General features: G+C 44.3%; 2 protein-coding genes across 5 annotated transcripts in view; both read right to left on the reverse strand.

Annotated features, from left to right (window-relative positions):
- Positions 1-21,366, reverse strand: part of LOC125920135 (cationic amino acid transporter 3-like) — a 92,701-nt gene extending 71,335 nt beyond the window's left edge. The window contains exon 1 of one of the 2 annotated variants that reach the window (XM_049627134.1): positions 17,810-21,366. In XM_049627134.1, coding sequence (XP_049483091.1) covers positions 19,567-21,366 — 1,800 coding nt within the window. In that variant the 3' untranslated portion in view covers positions 17,810-19,566. Of the gene's footprint in view, positions 1-17,223 lie in introns of both variants that reach the window. The other variant, XM_049627133.1, reaches the window with a different exon arrangement.
- The window catches only part of LOC125920139 (cationic amino acid transporter 3-like), a 357,875-nt gene that overhangs the window by 235,990 nt on the left and 98,110 nt on the right, over positions 1-23,775 (reverse strand). The gene's annotated exons all lie outside the window — the stretch shown is intronic.

Consider the following 23,775-nt stretch of genomic DNA (forward strand, 5'->3'; position numbering starts at 1 on the left):
GCTCAAGAAATACAGAGACCAGGGGCACCTGAGTGACTTAGTCGGATGGGCGACGGACTTCGGCCCAGGTCACAATCTCACAGTTCGTGAGTTTGAGCCTCACGTCAGGCTCTGTACTGACAGCTTGGAGCCTGGAGCCTGCTTCGGATTCTGTGTCTCCACCTCTCTCTGCCCCTCCCCTACTCATGCTCATGCTCTGTCTCTCGCTGTCTCTCAATGATAAATTAAAAAACGTTAAAAAAAATTTTTTTTTTAAAATACAGAGATGAAAGTCCTGTTTGGGGCTCTTGCCTCCTCCCAGACATTAGCCTCTCTCTTGCTGGACAAGAGAGAACTCCAGACTCCTAGTCTGCAACACACATTCACCCATGCAGATACACACTCAGATGCTCACACCCATACCTACACACATACTCTCAAAATATACACATATATACACCCACACATCACAAACATTCTCACAGGTGTGCAACAAAAAGACACCTACTCACAAACTCATGTATTTACAGACAGGCATGCACACCCAAACTGACATACTCGTGCACTCGTTAAACACACCTTGCTCACAGATACACCACTTCGTTCCTTCTTCTAAAGATCCAGTGCCCAGACCTCTAGAATCTAGAGACCTAGAATGTCCAGGAAAAGCATGGAAACCCACAGGAAACCTATTTCCAGTTTCCTGGCCCACACTGGAACCCCTTTGCTATATTCCCCTTCCTACCACAGAGTCTCTAGGACTCAGGCCCAACCACCAAAACAGGACCATATTATATCCGCATTCTTTCATACAACAAACACTTTTGAGCCTCAATCTGCCATCCTAGTCCCTCACCTCCCAGCCCCAGGCCTTAAATGAGGCAGACACATCACAGAATAACACCTTCTGCCCAGAGGTGTGCTGGAAAGAGCAAGAGCACAGGAGCCAAGGACTTGAGTTCAAATCCTGCTTTGTCTATCAATAAGCTGTTATCTTGGGTCCTTGCCATAGCCTCTCTGAGCCTCAGTTTCATCACATATAGGTTGGGATTAATAAAATTTACCTAATAATTCTGTGAAGATTAAAACAGGCAGAGCTTCCATCGGCCACGTGTCGACCCATGGAAAGCCACACCATTCCATTCCCCAGCCCCTGTGCTGAGCATCTCCCCAACACCACTCCAGTCCTGTGTCCCTGAAACAGAAATCAGTCTGCTTCAGGCTCAGACCACCAGGTGTCCACACCTGGGGAAACTTGATCTCAGACTTGGCAGGCTCCATCCCACACCCTCACCCCTATATCTGCCCCTGCCCCTCCTGGTCCATCATGCCTCTTGCCCCTTTATAGGTTGCTTTTTCACTAAAATCTTTCATGGGGCTAACCACTGTCCTATAGTTCTCAATGGAGCACTGAGCCCACACAACAGATGGACATGAAGGGTGAATCATCCCCAGGGGAGTCTTCCAGTGTCCTTAACTTCCCTGAATTACTCCTATTCTGAAACATTCTTTATACACAGAGCAGGAGACAGTTATGTGACAGGACTTGGGGTGATAAGGAGATGTGGGTGAGATTGTGTCACTACATGAATACTAAAAAAATGCTCCAAAGAAACCCCATTAGATTCTGCCCTCAGAGCTGAGAAGCAGCCCAGTCTGTACCCACCCTGATGGGCACACTCTGCAGGTGCCTGGGTCTAAGGGGAGCAGGTACTGCACTGCTATCCATGCTGTTCAGGTGGCCTCATCAGGTCCCCTCCAGATCAGGCCTCAGCCTGAGTGGGAGGTGGCTCTGGAGTTCTTACCCTCACCTTCCTGGGACCCTCCAAGGACCCGCAAACATCCTTGCTTTCCCTGCCACAGCCTGTACTCCCTACATTCCTCCCAGGTTCTGACTGCTTCTTAACTGCTGTCCCAGTGGGATCCTCCTCCAGCCCTCCTTCCAGATAATCCACCACCCTGACCATGTCTAACTTTCCATCTGGCATTGCTCCATACTGGTTCCTCTACCTGCCCACCCCCATTCCTCTGACCCCCTGCACTGCCCATCTCTCACTCTGTTCCCTCCCACATTGACCACCTTCCACCCCACCCAGACTGCCTCCCTCCCCCCTCCTGGCTCACCTCCCCAGACAACCCCACCTCCCAGTGGGCTCCACTCTCCCATTACCTCCATCTCTCCACACTGCTGCATCCTGCCTTTCCTCCCCCTTTCAAGTCATTTCTACACCTGTCTTTGTACCTTTCCCACCCTTCAGAATCTAGGGAGTCGATCGGGGCTCAGAGGCCAGTGAAAGGATGGACATTTGCCCCCTTCTCTCTCCTCCTGCCTTCTGTCTGCCCTCCCCCCACTCTTCCTGGGAACAGACCTGGTCGGGTGTTAAGGAGAGCTGAAAAGACATCTCATCAGCGAGGTGCTGGGCTGGATGCTCAGAGGAATATGGTGACCAAGGAAAACCTCCTAGGTAATTCCATCCCAACTGGAGGAAGCCCCGCCCATCACAAACCCTGCCCCCTTCTCACTGTCTTAGTGGGGCGGGGCCAGCCCACAGCCTGGCCCTGCCCCAGGACCCTTTGCCTAGTGGGAACTCGCGATAGCCTCATTACCCACAAAGCCACTTTGTCTCTGGAGAGGACAGAGGAAATGTTGACTGTGCCCATCAGGTGGTCCCACCACCTGCGGCTCCACTCACGCTGGAGGGAGACTCACCCTCAGCTGCTAGAGCGGGTTTGCAGGAGAGAAAGTAACCTGCACCGCCTCTGCACCTTGTCTCCTCCCAGATCAGTGATGTCTGAGAGCCCAGCCGATTCCTCGTAATTTGGCATTTACAGTGTGTACGTGGGACAGGCCTCGCGCTTCCACGTGGAAGCCAGAGATTCCCCCAGAGTCTCCCTTGTTTCCTGCCTGTTTGCTCCATGTGGTCTTCCTATTCCCCACCACACATTGCTAAACCCCAACATTCATGGGGAGAGGAGCTCCCTCTATGGGTTCCTTTTCTTCTTGCTCCCTCCCTGTATCAGGCCCAGGATTTCTGCTTCAGAAAACCAGCCACTGATGTGTGCTCCTGCGAAGTTCTTCCTCTCCTCTCACGTGAATCTTTCTTGCTAATGTAAATCATCATCCTGTCCCCAGGAAATTGTGGGGCTATCTCCCAACCTTCCCTTTCTCCACTTCTTCAGGGTCTCCATGGTATGTCCCAAATATCTAGGTTCCAGATCCGAAGCTTCTGAAGAGGCTTTAGGGCTCTGAGATCAACCCAGGGGCTGAGGGGTCTGAGGATCTGTGTGGACTGAAGGGGGAAGGCAGGGGTTCCTGGGGTGAGAATGACCAAAGATCACTTTGGGGCTCTGTGCACACAGCACATGTGTAATAAGTGTGACATGACCCATTGAGAAGCTGGGCTTAGTGAGGTGAGGGAGGGTAGAGGGGTAGGAATGAGGCTGGACTGGTCTGAAGTGTCTTGTGCCCCATTCTCTTCCCTTCCCCTCTGGGCCACCTGGAGAAAATATGCTATAAGACAGGACCTGAGCCTTGAGTCTTACCTAAGCAGAGGGGGTTGTCCTCTCCTCCTACCACCTCCACCCAGCCCAGCTCAGGACACCAGGACGCTTAACCCAAGACTCAGGCCACGGTACCCCCACCCCACCAGCCACAAACCCTCTCTTCAGCCAGAGAAACCAGACCTCTGAGGCTTCACCTAGGACACTGGCGTGAATGCCCCCATTCTGGCAGAATCTTAGATCACACCTTGAAGCACCTGGGCCCCTCCAGTAAACCTAGTATTCCTGATGCATTTATCAACACCCTTAGCCTACATGAATGATTAACCTTTTCTGTATTCCTATAATAGACCATGCCTTCTATCCTAGAAAAGAATAGAGCCCTTCTGCACATCATGAAACAGAAACCAGAGACCTTGCACAACACTTTACCCCTCAGCAAGCAACCACACCCAGTTACACTGAGATAACATCTATAGCTGGTACCATTGAATCTGCATGCTCCAGAAATGTCCTCCCTTAACTAATGAATTAAGCACCTTTAAAACTCCTGGTCCAGGTGAAAACCTCAGATCTGTCATTTGGACAAGAGTCAGCTTCTCCCCATGGGCCAGCCTCCTGAATAAAGCTCATAATCCTTTTCAGTCAAAACTCTTCTCTTGAGTATTAGCATTTGGAGTGGTGAGCAGCTGCACTTGGGGTAAGGTAACAAATTTTGGCGAGCCAGCCAGGAACCAACGTCCCTGTGGCATCCATTCAGTTTCCCTAGACTCCAAAGTTGGAGCAGTTGATGTATACCAGGCCAAGGATTCCTCCCTAGTCTCCTGGGCTAGTAACTTGGGCTACAGTAGGACGTTAGCTGCTCCAGGCTAGTTGCTCTTAGGGGAGGAATCTGAGGCATCTGTCCATCTAGCTTCCCAGACTCTTTTTGTCTAGGAGAAACTCCCTGCTGATTCCTCACTGAAGCTGACTTCCAACTTTGCTTGTTGGTTGGATTGGAAGTAAAGGAGCATTTGGGGAAGCTGAAGAGATGCAGGACCTGGCAAGTCTCTCAGACTCCACACCTACACAAGTTTCTCAATTGTGAAGCACTGTGTGTTGTTGTTTTCCTGCCCATGCTCTTCCCATTAGAAAGCCTCAGATTTCCTGAGAAACTAAAAGGGACATGACTAATGTTCAATTTATTTGGAAGTTGCGACAGATCTGTTTTGGTGTGTGGGGGGGGTGGTGGTTTAAATTTATGTAGAATGGGAAGTTCCATCTCTATCCCAGCAGTTAGCCTGCTGGACCAAAATTGGAATATGTGGGAGGAATGTAGGCAGGAAGAAAGAAATAATTTTTATTGTGATACCACCTTGTCATGTATGTTAGGTTCAGAGGAAAGATCGCCATGAAATGGGTCTCTTGGATCTCTTCCTCCCATTGAGTTGTCTCCAAATAGGGAGTTTAGGTGTGGCTTTAAGTTTGTCTAGGGAGACCTTTTGTTCAGTCAGTGGAACTCTGACTTTGGGGGAGGAACCAGAAACTAGGAAGCCATTTGGTTCAGTCCATGATGCACCACCTTTGGGGGGAAAAGAATGCCATCAGAGGTACTCTGGGATTCATAGAGTGATAGTTCTGTTTCTGTGTTGCTTCTCAACTTTTGCCCAGGAAGAAAACAGGAATACTCCTGTTCCCAAAGAAAGTAGTTCATCCGTCCAACAGGAAATATTTTGAATAAATGGTGCGGAGGGACTTCCTTGTTTTTATTTAGGAGGGAGACAGAAGACCAAAAGAAGAAAGGAATGTTAGTCCAAACTTTAGATCTGCCTCTGGCCTTTCTGAAAACTCCTGTTTCTGCTCCCGCATTGGCAGGACTTACATAATGGGATCCTATGCCATCCTCCCTGCCAGGGGTGCCAAAGGCTCCTGCTTCCCCTCCCCTCACTATCATGGAGCAAGAAGCACCCCAATGTAAATTCAAATTCATTGGTTTCATTAAAATTTAAGAAAGATTTTTAGAGGTATTAGCATTATATATAAAACTTTTATTCTACCAAGTTTTAGTAGAGGTCAAAGGAGCTCATGTTCTCTCCATTGCCATTTGTCAGCAAAAAGTGAATTAAATGATGATTAATTAAACTCATAAAGTTTTCATGAGTAATTGTTAAGAGTAAGTTGGATGAATAAATAAAAAGGTGTATAGCTTTCAAAATCTTTAGTAATTTGAAATTTCCAAAGTTGTGCTAAGTTATATAAAACCTTAGGTGGATTTCACTGGATATCTAAGTCTTTTCCAAATAAGATAGAACACTAAAGCATTGGTTACTGAGACTCTTTGTGAGTATTCTTTGTTTCAAGGCAAGTGCTTTTTTTGCACAAGTTCAATGAGGTATTCTCCTTATAACAGGACACCAGTGAAAACATTGGTTACTCTACCAAGACTTTGACTAGAATGTCATGTTTAAGACAGTCATGCATCGACTCACATATGACCAGACAGCTTTAAGGAACTAAGGTTGACTTTATGGAGGCAATAAAGCCTCTTGGAAATGTTGGCCTGATAACCTGCTTACTGAGTTCCCAGCAGCCTTACCAGGTGATTAAACAATATCACTTCCTGGCAGGTGCAGTATACCTCAGGATAAATTTGGAGGATTTTCAGAAGAGAAATTTACCCAAATCTACAAGTATCACTGGCAAAATTGATGGCAGGTATTTATTCGGCTTGGCCTCTGGCCTCGAGAGACTATTGAAAGTGCCATCAAGAGAGTCCTTATGAAAAGTTCCAGCAAAGCAAGTTTAAAACAATCTATAAGATCAATCACTATTCTTGCTGAGCTTATGTAAATAATTAGGTCACCTTTGTTAAAATTGGACTTCCTTTTCCAAGGATTTAGTCCCTATTTGACTCTCTTTGGAAATGAGGGTGATTTTAGAGAGAAAATTCATGTTTCAGTAACACACCTTTATAAATGTGGAATTCTAGTTCTGATTAGTCTTTGAATATTTGTTGTTTGTCTAAGCAAGGCAACTTGTAAATGTCAGGGAATTCATCACAGTATATAATTTATCCCATCTATAGCCAACTTCATGCTTATTACTCTGTGGGGATAATAACAGGACCCCATGGGCATACGATTACTTGAACAATTGAACAATAGCATGCACTCCCTGACAATTGTGTGATTCAGCTATCACCTTGACCAGTTCTCTGTGGCTGGGATACAAAATTGAGCCTTAAAAGCAGGAACTTACCCCATTTCATGGGGTTACCTGTGAACTTGAGGAAGTAGTGTGTGGCCCCACTTTCCTTATGACTAGAGACAGGATGCACCTGGGGATGCCCATATCCCCACTTGCACTTGCCAGTGACTCCTCAAATTTATTTTTGGGTTTTTTTAAGTTGTTTTTTTTTTTTTAACATTTGTTTGTTTTTGAGAGACAGAGAGAGACATAGCATGAGCAGGGGAAGAGCAGAGAGAGAAGGAGACACAAAATCTGAAGCAGGCTCCAGTCTCTGAGCTGTCAGCACAGAACCCAATGTGGGGCTCAAACTCACAAACTGTGAGATCATGATCTTAGCTGAAGTCAGATCTTTAAGTGATTGAACCACCCAGGTGCCCCTTATATTTGGATATTGTTAAGCCTAGACTTTAGGCAAAGAGGACTTATTGACCACATAATCTAACCAGTTTTATTTTACTCTCTGTCACTTGCACCTCAGTCCCATCTAAGAGACAGGATGGGTTAGAAGACATTTAGGCCACATTGTCAGTGCCTATCAGGTTACTCTGGATGTCTGACCACCATGCCTCTTGCTGTGTCCAAAGCCCACTCCCTCACAGATGCTGTCCATAAAACTCATCTCCCCATCTCTTCAAAGTTGGAGTCATAGATAAAGAAGGTTGAGAGGAAAAAGAGAAGTGAAATGACCCAGAAGAAGGCAGGAAGAACTGACCAAGCAGGGATAGGAGAGGAGTGACAAGGATGGGGGACGGGGGGGAGATTTTAAGAGGAGAATCAAAAGACAGAAGAAACAAGAGTAGAGGGAGTGAAATGTAGAGAACATAATCCCCAACCCCAGCAGGTGGTTATAGAAAGAAACAGGAGTGGTGAAGAGGGAAAAGAGGAAGAAAGGAGAGGAATGGGGAGGTAGGCAGACAGCTTTGCTGTAGAAAAACAACATGAGTTAAGGCATGAAGAGAAATCCCCAGTACACATTCTGCTTTGCTGTTGTAGAGCCTGTTCTGGGAGGGACTTGGGACTGAAAGGCCTTCCCCTGAAGGAGATGGGTCACAGGAGTATCTGCTCCAGGGACATGTGACAGGATAAACTTACATGATGTGGAATGGAGGACCAGGGAAGTTATTAACAATATACCCTCTATTTTCAGTCACTTAGATTGTGGTTGAAAGGGATAAAGTAGGAAACCAAAACAGTTAATGGAGACATGAATCTGACTGAAGCCTCCCCTTCTCTCTCATCCCCTAATCCAGTGAACACGGAGAGGATACTTGGACCTTCTTCCTTCCTCTGTCTTCCATCCCCTAATCCTCCTACTTTTGAACAAAGCTCTTGGGAAAATCTGTCCATATTCACCCACATTAATGTCAGCTCTCCCACCAGAATCTGCTCTGACCTATCCTGAGCCTAATGCCCTATCCTGTCTCCCACAGAAGGGAGATAGTAAGGCTGCTGCCATTGAGGGAGAGACTCCAGAAAGGACCTTCAGCTTGGAACTAGAGCATGAGTACAGTGTACAGATTATGAACTCTGCCCTGGATACAAATCTGAGCTCCCTGGGTTCAGGAGTCAACTGTCTCATTCCCCTGCCTCCATGTGTGTTCTGGCCCCACTCTTCCTCTTCCTTCTCCAAGCAGTGTTCATTCTTTCCACCTCACTTCCCTGTACCCATAGTTTGAAGTCCCTTGCCAGATCTAAAACCACTTCATCTCATCTCAGGTGCCGGCCTTAGTGCAGATGTTAGAAGATATAAGTCCTGCTTCAGGCACAGCAAGTGGACCTGCTTGGACGAGAACTTGATTGTTTGACTTCAAGCACTCTGTAGGTACCACTACTCCAAATTGCCTGTCCTTTCTGAGGATCAGGAGTGTGTCTTGTGTGTGCCCTGAGCAGCTAGAAGGAAGTATAGTTATTCCTCTCTGAACAGGCATCTCTTTAAAACAAAGCAATGTAAGTCCTCTACGCACTATGGAGCAGAGAGGTAGGTTCCTCTTGAAGAAGTACAGCCTTGGGACTCCTGGGTGGCTCAGTTGTTTAAGTGTCCAACTTCAGCTCAGATCATGATCTCACAGTCCATGAGTTAAAGCCCTGCATGGCGCTCTGTGCTGACAGCTCAGAGCCTGAAGCCTGCTTCAGATTCTGTGTCTCCCTCTCTCTCTGCCTCTCCCCCACTCATGCTCTGTCTCTCAAAAATAAATAAATATTAAATTTTTTTTAAAGAAGTACAGCCTTTACTCTTGTGCAAGATACAACTGGCAGAGAAGCTGGTCCCAATCGGTGGGGGAAGGCTGAAGAGAGGTTAAGGCAACAACTTGAATTTGAGGAACTTATGGTAACCTCAGTAAGAACTTCTTAACAGCCTGTGGTGTTCCTCAGCAGGACCAAGGAGGTCAGGCCGTTCATGTGAACTGGAACCATTCCTCTTGATGTAGCAACCAAAACATGTTATCCCAACAGGAAGCAGGGACAAGAAAGGGTTAATGGGTATAAAAGCTCCAGGGAACCAGTCTCAGATTCTTCGTACCCACTCCCAAGCCTTTCCTAATGTGCCCCCTGCCCTGCAAGAGACCAAAACTAATGATACCAACTTGTGCTGGCGTGTGAGCAGCAGGAAAGTAGTCAAAGAACCTGGTAATGAAAGAGCTAGCTGAGGCTGCTGGGACAATGGTCTCTAAAGTCCCTCATGGGATATCTACCCCCTCCCCTAAAGCCTAAAAGCCCTGACCAGCTCCCCAAGTGTACAGAGCCCAGAACCCACTGAGACTGAGGTGGGAGGTGAAAGGGGAATCTCTGTGACAGCAGTTTCCCTCTCTCTCTCTGAGTACTTTTGTCTCCATCTCTGCCTCAGCTTCTCACCTCCTAGGGCATTACTCACAGGCCACTACACTGATCTGCCTCCAAGTCTCTAGCAATCTCAAAACTCTTAACACCTGTTTTTTTTTTCCCCCAACTCCTAGGCTACAGAAGAGGGGGCAGGGTCCATCCTGAGGCAAGGGGAGGGCCCTGACTTTCCTCTTGTCAAAGCAAGGGGGGAGGTTGGGAAGTTCCACCAGAGAAAGAGCCATTCCTAAGGTTGGATTGGCTAACACGCCCCCTGGTGGGAAGGCTGTTATTCTCATACTGTTAATGATTTTATCTTTCTTGCTCTTCAGATTAGAAATTGAGTTAACTAATAATTATAGTAGGATAAATATATGACAGTGACCATAAACGCCTTTCCTAACCTCCCTATCTAAAGAAAATTCTGTTATTCTTTATCCCAAGTTCTTGTTCATATCCTTGGGATGTTTATCACCCTCTGTAACTATGTGAACATTTGCTTTCCCACTAGGAAAATCTCTATATATGAACAAGAGAAAGAATGAATGATGAGTAAACATATTATATGAGAATAAATCTACTCGTGGGATAAATTATTCCTGCTAATATGATCTTTACCTGAAAGTATGGTGTAGGTCTCTATTAACAATAACCTCGATCAATATTCATAATGCCCCTACCTCTACCTCTCTACCCCTGGCCTCTGTCCTACAACTGTATCCACACGTGAGAGTTGTTGAACAAGTCTTTAGCTCTGTGTTAAGCACTGTGGAGAGAATATCAGTATGTTCAGGCACAGTCTCTGCCCTCCAGAAGCCCACAGGCTAGTGAGGGAGGAAGAGAAGTCACAGGGGAAGCACCAATGAAGACAGTTTGTGGAGAGTCAGCCATGGGAGTTGGCACCACAGGAGACTCTGGGGGCAGAGTTCTCCAGGGGATGCCCACTGCTGATTTCCTCAGCTAAGAAACCACCTGGGGTTATCTTCCTCCCAGGATTCTAGACATCTCCTTCTGAGGTGAAGAGCAGAAGAAGTTGGGACCCAAGGGAGTCCGTGGGTAGGAGGAGAAGTGGCGCAGGGGCCTGTAAGACACAGGCGGACCAGGGCGGTGGAGGGTGGCACTTGAGCTGACCCAGACCCCTTGAGCTGCTGTCGCTGGGGACGTGCTGGGCCTGTCTAGGTGAGCGGATGTGGTGGCCCCATGCTTCTCAGGGTCCCGCCTGGCCCCACGAGCTCAGCACCCCGCCAGCCTCCAACCCCTAGCCCAGCGGCTTCTGATCTAATGCCTGGACCCCAAAAGGGGCAGCCCAAGTGCTGTTTTCCTCTTCGCCTGTTTCTTCTAAGCCCTGTTTTCTTTGTCCCTGTAGATCCCTGCCCCATCACTCTGCTGGAGTGGAGACATTTCGTAAGAGATGTGGATTCCACCAATTTAGCACCTACTAGGCCTCAGAAGCTTTTCGATTTCTGTAACCCATGATCTCCTGTCCGCAGTGCCCTTGTCTGGGACAAACTTGTCCCACCCTCACCCTATAATTGCCTAATGACAACGTTTGCAACCTTTAAAGAACTCACTAAGATGTCAGGGCAACAAATGTTAATGATAATATCAGAGTTTGGAGAATTTCTCAGATTTTGATCACTGTTCATGTGTTATGAATTGAAAGTGTATTCCTAACTTACAGGTTGCATTTGAGTACTGTAAAGTGACAAAGTGTAGCACTTGCATTCACCTAAAACTGAACATCTAGATTTTAACCAAAAAATAGTGATATATTGTTGTCACGGGAAAGACGAATGTTAGAAATAACAGGTGACTAAACTTGAAGTTGTTAAAAGATTTGTTACAATAAAGTAAATGTTGGTTATTCAATGTTCTCTTTAAAGAAATACTGTTACTCTTAGTAATATGACATGTTTATGTAATATTTTGATTTTTATCTTAAATAATGACTTTATTCTTTTAATAAATTGACTCTTGTAAACTAAAAAAGAAAAAAAGGAAAGAAAAAAAAAGACAGCTATGGTAACACTGACACAAATGATAGGGTCAGAGGAAATAAATTACTTCTGAGGTGGATTATCCAGAAAGGCAGTGACAGGAGGTAACATTTAAATTGGACCATGATGACTGTGTAGGACTTCAGTAGTCAGAGATTGAGAGGTAGCATTCCAAGGAAAAGACACAGCTACTGGCAAGGATTTCTTGACTTTGGGCATCAATTGATATTGAACTTCTCTTCATCACTGGAGAGTGAACTAACTGAAAGGACCAGTGAAATTCCAGGCAAAATTGCAGAAATTGGAGGCCTTAAATACAGAAGACCAGAGCCAGGTCCTGGGTCCCAGCTTAGCTTTTTTATCCCCACTTCTCCTACACCTGATCTTATTGAAGAGGTATACGGTTCAAATGGGACATTTTCACCATAGATATAAAGAATATATGGTAAACATATGTAACCATTATGCTTCCATCTATATGTCTCTTATCTCCTGTCTCCCCCCACTGGGTTCTTTATAAACAATGAAAGGATTTCTTACTCTCATTACTGAGAAGAGCACAAAGCACAGAAAAGCAGACACTGCACAAATAAGTTAGATAATTTGCCTTCCTGGGGAAAGGGAGAAAATCTCCTCTTCCATCTCCAGAGTCCATTTTCCTTCATATTCTGATACTATATGTCAATAATTATCTACATTCCCTTCTTCTCTGGAAAAGAGAGGCTGTGAAATGCCAGATGTGAAGTAAAGTTTGTCATAAAATCCCTCATAAAAGTCTCCCAAATACTGGCATTGAAAGGTGGGGGAGGAGGTTCCTGTGCTCTGTCTGCCTTCAAACCACTTGCTGGTCATACCCTGCCTGCTTCCAGGAACTTTGCTTCAGGTTTTCTAAAGAAGTAAAGAGAGAGTCAACTTCTCTCACTATCCTTGCTTCCATAAATGCCCATTGCTTTATATGAAGTTAGTTTCACAAATTACTTGATTCTCACAATCTCAATTCTAGGTTCCTTCATTGGTAAAACTTTCATTTCTCCTCTTTGTGGGATGGCTCAAATAGAGAGTCCTACTTGCAAGCAAAGAAGTAAATAAAATGTTTTCTCTTAGTACCTTCCATGAGGGGTTCTAGGAGAGAGGAGGTGGTTCCATGAGTAGTGTGCATGCAAGGGCAGCTGTGTATTAGGCTAAAGTAAAAGACAGGAGGGTATTGTGTTGTGGCTGCAAACTTCTTCTGATTGTAGCAGATTTCTAGGGCTCCAAGCAGCCCAGCATCTTAGCCATAATCTTACCAGAAAGAAAACTCACTGAGGTTCCCTTGAGAGGTGATGAAAAATAAATGTCAATTTTTGATACAGACACACCTACATGGCTGGGAGTGGAAGGCAGCTAATTCCTCATAACTGGCTGAACTCCTTCAGGATTTGTGTATACACACAACACACACACCCCATAATCAGAGAGTCTAACAAATATGCTTGTTGGTAAACCTACCTAGAAAGCATACCCCAATATTGCTGCATATTTTCACTCAAATTTAAACACATAGTTCTAAATACTAGGCACATACATGACTTTCAGTGAGGTGCTTTATGAATATATGTACCCAGCCTCAGGCCCTTTCCAATCTCCTGACTGTAGGGTGTGGCACAGTGAAGGTGAATGAAAGAATGTCTGAGTAGAAGCTTGCACGTGTCACCAAGTGTTTCTCCAACTACACTCCACAAACAAAGAGAAATTGTTTTCTCATGACTCACTATTTGGAATTATCCACTGCCCTTCAATTACCTCTATGCCATCAAGTGTCAGTGATTATCTACCCCTTTTTGAGCCACTACCCCACAGAGAGTATAGCTCAGGGCTGAGCTGCGTGAGCTTTGCTCAAACTCAGCACTAATCCTAGCTTCACACCCACTTTGCACAAATTATTTAACCTCTCTGAACATTAGTCTCAACTTTTGTAAAAGCATAACAATGTTCACCTCATACAATTCTTGTATGAAAGAGGTGATTATGTAAAATATTTGGGTCAAAGTACAGGGCATACCACTCAGCCAATGGGAGTTATTACTTTTGTCATCACTTTGGGGGTATTGCAGATATAAAAGTCATACATAAAAGAAATGTTCTTTTCCCTTAGGAGATTTTTAAATCTCATCAGTGAGATGAGATAAATACATACAGATGGGAAGGACATGAAAACCTAAAACTCTTACTTGACCCTAACATGCAACTTATTCTCCTAAATCCAAGCCCTGTTTTAAAATTTGCAACAGATTTCAATGCTCTAAAATTGGTTTTTCCTTCTGCCATTCATCATCCACATACCTCACTGCCTTATACATACAAAACGTCCACCCCAGCCTTTTATTTCAGGAGTTGACTGGAGAATTCTTGAGATGAAATAGATTTTGAGAGTTCATTTTGTACAGTACCCTTTTTCTGGACAGGGGCCCATCCGAGGCATTCCAAACCCAAGTGAGACAGCCACGTGCATGGCTGAGGAGTTTGCTCCCTCTCATCTCTCCTGGTCACTGTCCAATCTCAGAAATTCTTCCTTATCTTCTATCTCAATCTGTCTTCCTTCAATATTGGCCTCTCTTTACACTCATTCTGGTTGGGGATGAGGTACACAAACCCTCAAAGGCTGAAGAAAATTCTCAAATGCCTGCCTGGTAACACTGATGCATTGCCAATCAGTCCAGGTCTCTGTAATTATAGGTCTCATACATTTTGTTATTAACCATTTAAAAACTTCAAGAGTCCTCAAAAAGAATTGATTTAGTCATCTCATGCAGTCATCTTGTCTCTCCGTAAAGTTTTTGAAGGATGAAAATATCCTAATTTCCAGGACAGAAAGTTAAGAACTCCAATTTCAATATCCCCAACCTCCATAACCTCCTCAATTAGCATCATCAAGTTATCACTCATTTGATCAAGAGAAAGTACAACCCTGAGGCTCAGTGTGACTAATATGACCTCCACAGTCCCTTTCAGGCCATCACATGAAGTAGGGGAAACAGAATTGGCAGCACCCCTGACCCACACGATTCTTGCCCCAGGGGAGCCCCTGAGGACCAGGCAGACTCCAGAGAGGGCACATCAGGCATTTTCCCTCCCACATTTTCCCTATGTGGGCAGAGTGACAAATCCTACCACAGTGACTAATGTGGGAGTCCTGGGGACAGGAGGGCAGCCAGGGTCTACACTTCCCTCTCTTCCCAAAATTCAATTTCCAAGCCTAGGCCCATTCTCTTGTGTTCCAAATACCAAAGTTTTCAGACCTTCCTTAGTGCTCATTTGAGGCCAGACGTCTATCATCCATCATCTAAGGCCAGTACTTCTCAAAGTGGAAACAGCATATAGATCACTTGGGAGCCTGTTAAAAATGTAGATTCTGATTCAGTAGGTCGGGGTGTGGCTGAGATTCTCATTTCTAACAAGCTCCCAGGTGACAGCCATGCTGCTGACCCATGGACCACAATTCAAAGTGCAAGGATCTTGATGACCAGAGTAATTGACACAACTGTCTCCTATGAAGAGTCTATCTGCCCACATCCTTCTGTCTGTCTATCCTCCAGCTGACACAAGAGTCATATCTCATCCCTTCCTGATTCAGGAATCTTGCTCCAGAGCACAATACACAATACAAACCTGTTCCATTATTTCCCTTCAAATGTGAAACAACACATCCCTCATCATATAGCCTGAAAGGTTAGGAGAAATTTCAGTACCAAAGAAATGTGTAAGGCTCAATTCAATTTAACATGAGTTTATTATATACTCATTCTGTTCCTGGCCCCCAGCTGGATGGTCAGGAGGAGTGAATAAGATACACTCACAACCTATGATCTGCAATCAGGGAATAAAATAAATAAATAATCACAGATAACTGTGGTATATTATTTTTTTGTTTCAGCTTTATTGAGGTATAACTGACATATAAAACTGTAATATATTTAAAGTGTACTTTGTAGTGATTTCATATACACATACATTGCAAGATTAATCACTATGATTTCCACACTGTGAAAGTATTAATGATGCTATTTTAATCTAAATGTTTAAAATATGAAGGTTGTCGCAGATCAGGAATCTGGAGTTCTCTCTTGTCCGGCAAGAGAGCAGACACAGAAATGAAAATGAGAGAAGTTAATGTCTATGGGGAGACAAGAGCCCTGAATAATGGTCCTTTCTCCATGTTTATTAGGATCTTGAAAACTTAAATACATGATGGGCATGCAGAAAGAAACAATAAAACAGTCATCATTAACTTGGGTGTGAAAGATAAAAGGTCTCCAAGGCATGCAGTGTTAGAGGTGAGGGTCATAACATCTCAGAGCCACGCAGATGGCCATTTCCTGCAAGCACTGCATCTGGTTATCTGACTTTTATAAGGACTAAGATAAATGGAGTATGCTATTCTGAGAATGATAAGTTACACAAGATTCAATTACAACCTGTGTGCCATTAGCTGTTCTTGGACGCTTTCATCCTGTTAAAGTGGATTTTCGCTTCTAACTGTTCTCAGATGCTTTTGTCCTGTGGAAGCGTGGCTTTCCACTCTATGTTTTGTTCTACTTAATGGCTAGCCTTGGGCGCTTTCACTTTCTGGCATTGGCTTTGGGCCCTAAGCCTTTATAACTTATTAATGTAAGTGTAAGGAATTCTTGAACCTATTTCCCATGTAAAGGGCACTTTGTCATTGCCACGTAGTACTCCATTGTGTATATAAACCACAATTTCTTTACCCATTCATCAGTTGATGGACATTTAGGCTCTTTCCGTAATTTGGTTATTGTTGAGAGTGCTGCTATAAACATTGGGGTACAAGTGCCCCTATGCATCAGTACTCCTGTATCCCTTGGGTAAATTCCTAGCAGTGCTATTGCTGGGTCATAGGGTAGGTCTATTTTTAATTTTTTGAGGAACCTCCACACTGTTTTCCAGAGTGGCTGCACCAATTTGCATTGCCACCAACAGTGCAAGAGGGTTCCCGTTTCTCCACATCTTCTCCAGCATCTCTAGTCTCCTGATTGTTTATTTTGGCCACTCTGACTGGCGTGAGGTGATACCTGAGTGTGGTTTTGACTTGTATTTCCCTGATGAGGAGCGATGTTGAGCATCTTTTCATGTGCCTGTTGGCCATCTGGATGTCTTCTTTAGAGAAGTGTCGATTCATGTTTTATGCCCATTTCTTCACTGGATTATTTGTTTTTCAGGTGTGGAGTTTGGTGAGCTCTTTATAGATTTTGGATACGGCTCTTTGTAGCAACATGGATGGAACTAGAGAGTGTTATGCTAAGTGAAATAAGCCATACAGAGAAAGACAGATACCATATGGTTTCACTCTTATGTGGATCCTGAGAAACTTAACAGAAACCCATGGGGCAGGGGAAGGAAAAAAAAGGGGGGTGGGGGGTTAGAGTGGAAGAGAGCCAAAGCATAAGAGACTCTTAAAAACTGAGAACAAACTGAGGGTTGATGGGGGGTGGGAGGGAGGGGAGGGTGGGTGATTGGTATTGAAGAGGGCACCTTTTGGGATGAGCACTGGGTGTTGTATGGAAACCAGTTTGACAATAAACTTCATATATTGAAAAAAAAAAGGGCACTTTGTTTTTTTCCCTTCATCATTACATGTGGAGAGGCTTCAGGTGGAGCTTTGATTTTCAAAGTGTGGTCCCTGGACCACCATCAGCAGCATCACCTGGGAACTGTTAGAAGTACAAGTTCTGGGCCACACCCAAGCCCACTGAATTCCAAACACTAGGAGCAGAGTTTTCACAAGCCCTCCAATTGAGATGGCAGGAGCTAAAATTTGAGCCATCCTGAACACAGTACTATTCCTGGCCTCTCTCCATATCCTCTCTCATTGAGAATTTGAGTAGTGAGTTGAAGAGACAGCTGTGAGGATGCCCAGCTCAGCCCCTTCCAGTTTTGTGTTGGTTTTCTTTATTCATCCAGAACGAACTTGTCCACAGCACACTTGCATTCCAACTTGCTCATACAAGAGAAAATCTAATAAAAGCAGACTCTCTCTTGTGGTGGGAGGCAGGTTGTGCTCAGCACTACCTGTGAGGAGTAAGTCTGTCTAATTTAATGATGTGGGCTTAGCAAACCAATTAGGCTGTAGCTGACTGTTTAATAGTATGTCTCTATGTCTTGATTATCACTTGGTTTTAAACACAGGAAGGGGAATTGGGGGAATTATTTATTGGACTTCTACAGCACCAACAATGGGCTTCAGTGAAAAGTGGGCACAATGTACATCAGACCCCACACAGTAGAGAGACCTAGTGGAGAGAATAAAGGACAGAAGAATCAGAAGAAGTCCTAGAATTTTTAAGTAAATGAAACTTTAGAAATGATCAGTCCTGACCTTTCATGTTACAGATAAATAAGCAGAGCAATAAAGGTCTGAGCAGTTTGCTCAAGGTCACATTGATAGTTCATGGTGGAACAACACCAGAACCAAGGACACCTGGGTCTCAATTGTGCACTTTCAGAGTAGGTGGACCAAAGCAGACAATAGTACAGAAATTTAAAGTTCAAGAATGCAGATAGTTCCTGGTAGAAGAACCAACTTCAGGATTTTCAGCATGGGTAGTGAGTTCAAAGCCAAAGTGCTTTGCACTCAGAGGAAAGCTCTGGCTCCAATCCACCTGTGCATGTTCTGTTGCCACCCCCCCCTCACAGCCAAGGTTCAGGCTACACTGTATGCTCAGTGTGCTCTGAACACGGCTTCATTTTCCTGTGCTTTTCCAAGTGTTGTTCTCTCTGCCTATAATCTCTCCCTGATGCCCAAGTGTGGGAAAAACCTAATCTGTCCTTGGAGAGAGCCAGCTCAAATGCCATTCCTCTACAAAGTCTTCTCTGTTTTTAGAGAAATCACTGTGCCAGCCACAAATGATAATCCTGCACTCAATTTCCCAAGACATCTTATTTGTATATTACTTATGAAACATTTTCCACTTTGTGTTACAGCTATGCTTTACCCCTTGGATTAGAAGATATGCTCAATAAGGGCAGGGGCTGAATTTCATGTTTCTTGCACATATTCTGCGTTTTATAAATAATGCTGCAATAAACATAGGGGTGTATCTATCTTTTTTAATTCATGTACCTAAAATGTTTTTGCACTAAAAAGGAAACCATCAATAAAACAAAAATGCTACCTACTGAATGGGAGAAGATATTTGTAAATGATACATCAAATAAGGGGTTAATACTCAAAACACATAAAAAACTGATACAACTCAACACCAGAAAAACAAATAATCCAATTAAAAATATGGTCAGATGACCTTAATACACATTTTCATAACGGGATATACAGATGGCCAATAGACACAGGGAAAGATACTCCCCCTCACTAATCATCAGGAAAACGTATATTAACGCTACAATAAGATATCACTTTATATCTGGCAGAATGGTTAAATAAAAAATACAAGAAAAACAAATGTTGGCCAGATAATGGGAAAAAGGAACGCTCATGCACTATTGGTAGGAACATAAATTGGGCAGCCACTATGGAAAGCAGTACGGAGGTTCCTCATAAAATTAAAAATAGACCTACTATGTAATCCAGTAATTCTGCTTCTGCATATTTTTAAGTAATCTCTAAACCCAATGTGGGGCTCTAACTCACCACCGATAGCTCAAGAATCACATGCTTTACTGACTGAGCCAGTGAGGCACCCCACCACTACTGGATATTTTATTAAAGAAAACAAAAACATTTTTCAAGTTTTTTAAAAAATATTTTTTGAATTTTGTAATGTTTATTTATTTTTGAGAGAGAGAGAGACAGAGTGTGGGTGAGGAGGGACAGAGAGAGAGGGAGACACAGCATCTGAAGCAGGCTCCAGGCTCTGACTGTTAGAATAGAGCCCAATACCAGGCTCAAACTCACAAACCATGAGATCATGACCTGAGCTGAAGTTGGATGCTTAACCGAATGAGTCACAAAGGCACCCATTTTTAATAATATTTTTAAGTCAGTGAGCAGACACAGACACAATTGAAAAGTAGATAAGTTTAAAAAAAATTAGGTACTGGAACTACAAAGTTCAGAGTTTACAGTTTTGGCCCTAGCATAAGTACGGTTAGAGGCCACGCTCTCCTGGATCGCATAGCTGAAGTACAGAGCAAACCCAATCAGCATCCAGACACCAAATCGGGCCCAAGTGGCAGCTGACACCTGCATCATAAGGTAAACATTCATGAAGATGCTCAGTACTGGGAGGAGAGGCAGAGCAGGGACCTTAAAGTGAAGGGGACTGGGGCTCTGGGGCTGTCTCCAGATGACCCCAGTGATCCCAATGATGAGCACCAGGAGTAGCACAACCACTGAGATCCACACTGGGTCTCCAGAAAGCAGAACTGGCCACTGGGCCAGCACCAGGCAAAGAAGAGTGAGCAGCAGAGCAAGCAGTGAAGAGCAAACACAGACAACCCGGCCAGAGAGTGGAGTGGGGGTGGGGCTGCCTGGAAAAAGTAGTCGTTGTAGAGTCAGCCTCTCTGCTACAGGTCCATTCTCCTCCTGCACCTCTGCTTCACTTCCCCCTTTCTTCACCTCAGGCTGATACCTGATGATGAGAACACAAATAGCAACCATGGAGTAAGATATCATGGACCCAATAAACATGAGGTCCACAACATCATTGAGTCCAAAGAACCTGGCCATGATTACTGCAATAATAATAAAGATCAAATAAATCATGCGGTAGAAGTATTTCCAACTGAGGATCTTGGTAAGGACAGGGAACAAGAGTCCATCCACTGCCATATCGTATAACAGGTCATAGGTGAGGTAAATAAATCGGAATGTATTTCCAAAAAAACTAAAGAAAAATCCAAAAGCTACAACATAGTACGCAGGTGCCCAGCCAATAAGGAAAAATGCCTCAGGCAAGGTGCTCCCAGGTTGAAGCTGGTAGTAAGGCACCATAAGTGTAACTGCTAAAGAGACACCAAAATACAGCACAAAGAGGATTAACAGTGAAATCACAATGCTCCTGGGGATAGAATGTTGGGGGTTCTGGACTTTTTCAACTCTGGTAACAATTTCCTCAAAACCTATAAATGCATAGAAACATGTAGCTGCTCCACGGAGAATCCCCTCGAAGCCAAAAGGCACAAATCCTCCAGAGCCCAGAGGGCCCAAGCTTGAGGTGTCATTGAGTCCAGCCTTTACATAGTCCTCTTCTGTGAGCTTCCAGTTGTGCAGGTCCCCCTTAACGAAGCCAACAATGATGACAAAACTAAGAACCAAAATTTTCACCAACATAACCACTTTGGCAATTGAGGAAGTTGAACCATACCAGAAATCCTTGAGAAACCACAAAACGAACATAAAAATGAAGCTTACATGGTCTTCTCTAATGTAGTGGGAAACATGCGCTAAGATAATTTCTTGCAGTGTCACACGCAGGGACTCAAAAGCTAAGAATAATACATAGAAATAAATGACTGCATTAGCAGCAAGGGAGAGGATGAGATTCCAGCCAGTGATGAAAGCCCAAAGCTCACCTATAGTGACATGGCTGTAGAGATATGCAGAGCCAGAATGGGGAACCCGGGCAGTAAACTCTACATAGAACAGCGCAGCCAACATTGAAGATAGGCCAGCAATCAAAACACAAATCACAAAGGATGGTCCTGCTTGATTGCTGACCACCTCACAAGCCAGGGCATACACACCTACACCTAGTGTGCGGCCCACACCCAGGGTCACTAAATCCAGAGTGCTCAGTCTTCTCTCTCGGTCATCCTCAGCCACTGGTTCCTCCAGTGTAGGTCTGCGTACCAGTTTTTGACCAAATCTATGAAATGTCTGACGCAGCATTCTAGCTGGAATTGAAGACTATTCCAGGATCAGAGAGCTGCAGCAAGTCCAGGGTGCAGAGTCCAGGATCTGGTTCAGTGAGGCTAAGTTTAGCCAACTTGAGTTGGGGCTGCCAAGGTCCATTACTCAGGCTTCAAAGCTGCTGCTTTGTATTTCATCTGGTATTTGATAGCCCTTCATAATGCCTAAAGAAACAATAAATATTTACGGAACTGAGATGGTGTTCAAGCAACTAAAGAAAGCTCACAACCAAAGCTCACAAGTCCCATGTCACCCATTGCAGCCCGAGCATCATAGAAACTGAAATAAAAGAAAATCATTAAAAAAAAAAATCAACACTATTTTCCCCTCAGAAAAGCATCACATATATCCCAACATTCTCCTTTTTGCACACCACATGACAAAATCCCCTTCGGGTTCATCTAACTCATATAGCTTCATGTACTAATGAAGCTATAGGACACAAAAGGGCATGAAATTCTTGTGCAATAATTTACACTTGAGGTGTTTGTGTGTTGCTTGAGCCTAAGTTATGACACATTAATTCATGGACTAGAGAGCCTTGTGGCAGTTACAGAAGCATTTCTTAAATATCATCTGAGTTTAAAATACAAATATTGGTCCCAGTGTCTTAAAACTCTGCCCCGAAATCAGTTCCCAAGGTCAGATGGCCACCTTTCTCCTCATTCTGCATCATCCATTTAGCTGTACTGATGGCAACCCTTCCCTTTACCCATCTAGGCCCACAGGGGGCGCTGTGAGAAGAGAGGAAGAGGGAGAAAGAGGCATGGCCTTCATAACTACCTACAAGAATCAGAGGACGAGGCTGCCTGGTGAGGAAACACTGGAGATATAGGTGCATAAGTCAACCAAGTGCCCATTACTAAGTGAGAAGAGCCAGGAAGGCCATTTTGTGAAGTCTGACATTCAGTAAACCTCACCCAAAGCAACCAGGCAAAATTTACTATAATCCACAATTATGAGAGTGTGATGGGTAGGAAGGAAAGAAGTAAGTCACCTAGCTCAGTTGCTCACAACCAAAACAATTCCTTCTGTCTCCTCCTTCTTTGGGTTCCAGTAAAGAAGATGAGCTCACTTCTGCAGGAACTCTGCTCACTGGTCACACTATGCTCTATAAACACCCTGGGCCATCTATGATGTCAGCTGCTAGCCACCTTGAGACCCTGCCCTGCTCTGTGAGCTTATATTAAAACACTAACTTGTAACTTCCTATTAATTTTCCACTATAGTTATTTTCCACTTGCTCAAACCATGGTCTCAATATGCCAAAGATATTTTCTTAATGAAGGAACCCTACATGTGGTTCCTCCTTCCCCCTCCCCACTGCTGCTATTCAAATGGCTGCCTCCTGAATTGGAGCAAGACTTTGGTGACCAATTCACAGCAATGCCCTAGAAATGAGTAGTGGAGAACAGAGAAAACAAAGTCATACAGCCCCCACTCTCCTCACTTCTCAGGCTTTGGTTTGAAGAGAATTTTAGGAAATGTTGTCAGAGGGTTCTGAAGACAGAAAGATCACGTCAGAATTGAGCAGTCTTCTGTACAAATTATCAAAAGGAATCCTAATGTTGTGGGTCAAAGCTTCTGTGTACAAATCCATCTAGACTCCTTATTAACCACCCACCAGTGGCAACCAGTTCCAAGGTTATGATTTACTAAGAAGCACACAACATAGATGGTCAATACTTAACTCATGGAATCTTTCTACACTGTGAATGTCATTGATGTGCCCTTCACCCCCAATCCAGGCTTCAAACCCTTCAGTGTTTCCACTGCCCTCCCTGCTAAGTTCGTCCTTCAGCATCTGGCCTGTGCTAATTCCTCCAGGCTCATCCCCTGCCCACTCCCTGCTCCAGCTGCAAAATTCTACACTTACCCTGTTACCTGTCTCTAATGTCCTCTTGTCCCCTGCATTTAGCTAACCCCCACTTCTCTTTCAGTTCCCAGCTCAGAAGTTGCTGCCTCAGGAAGCCTCCCCTGACCTTTATGCTGATCTTCCTGTGTGTTCTCATAGCACCCGGGCTTCCCCATGTGTCATTTATCCTAATGTATCAGAATTCCAGCTAATCTGCCTGTGTCTTCTATCAAAGTGTTAGTTAGATGCTCAATAAATACTTGTTGAACAAATACACAAACTGAGAATAGAAAACTGAAAGAGAACATAATCCAGAATTCCTAGCTAATTGACTTTGAGATACATGCTCTGCAGCCAAACAATATTTATAATCCTGATTTAGGTAAAAATATAAATTGTATTACCTTCCTTGTAGAAGGCAAGGAAAATGAAAGTGTGAAGGAAAAGGAAACTGATGAACCTTGCCTACACATCATTCATGGCTGGTATAAGCCACACAGGGTGACAAAGAATTGTCAATTTTTTTTTGAAGG

This window comes from Panthera uncia, chromosome B4, assembly GCF_023721935.1.
Source record: "Panthera uncia isolate 11264 chromosome B4, Puncia_PCG_1.0, whole genome shotgun sequence".
Lineage (NCBI taxonomy): Eukaryota > Metazoa > Chordata > Mammalia > Carnivora > Felidae > Panthera > Panthera uncia.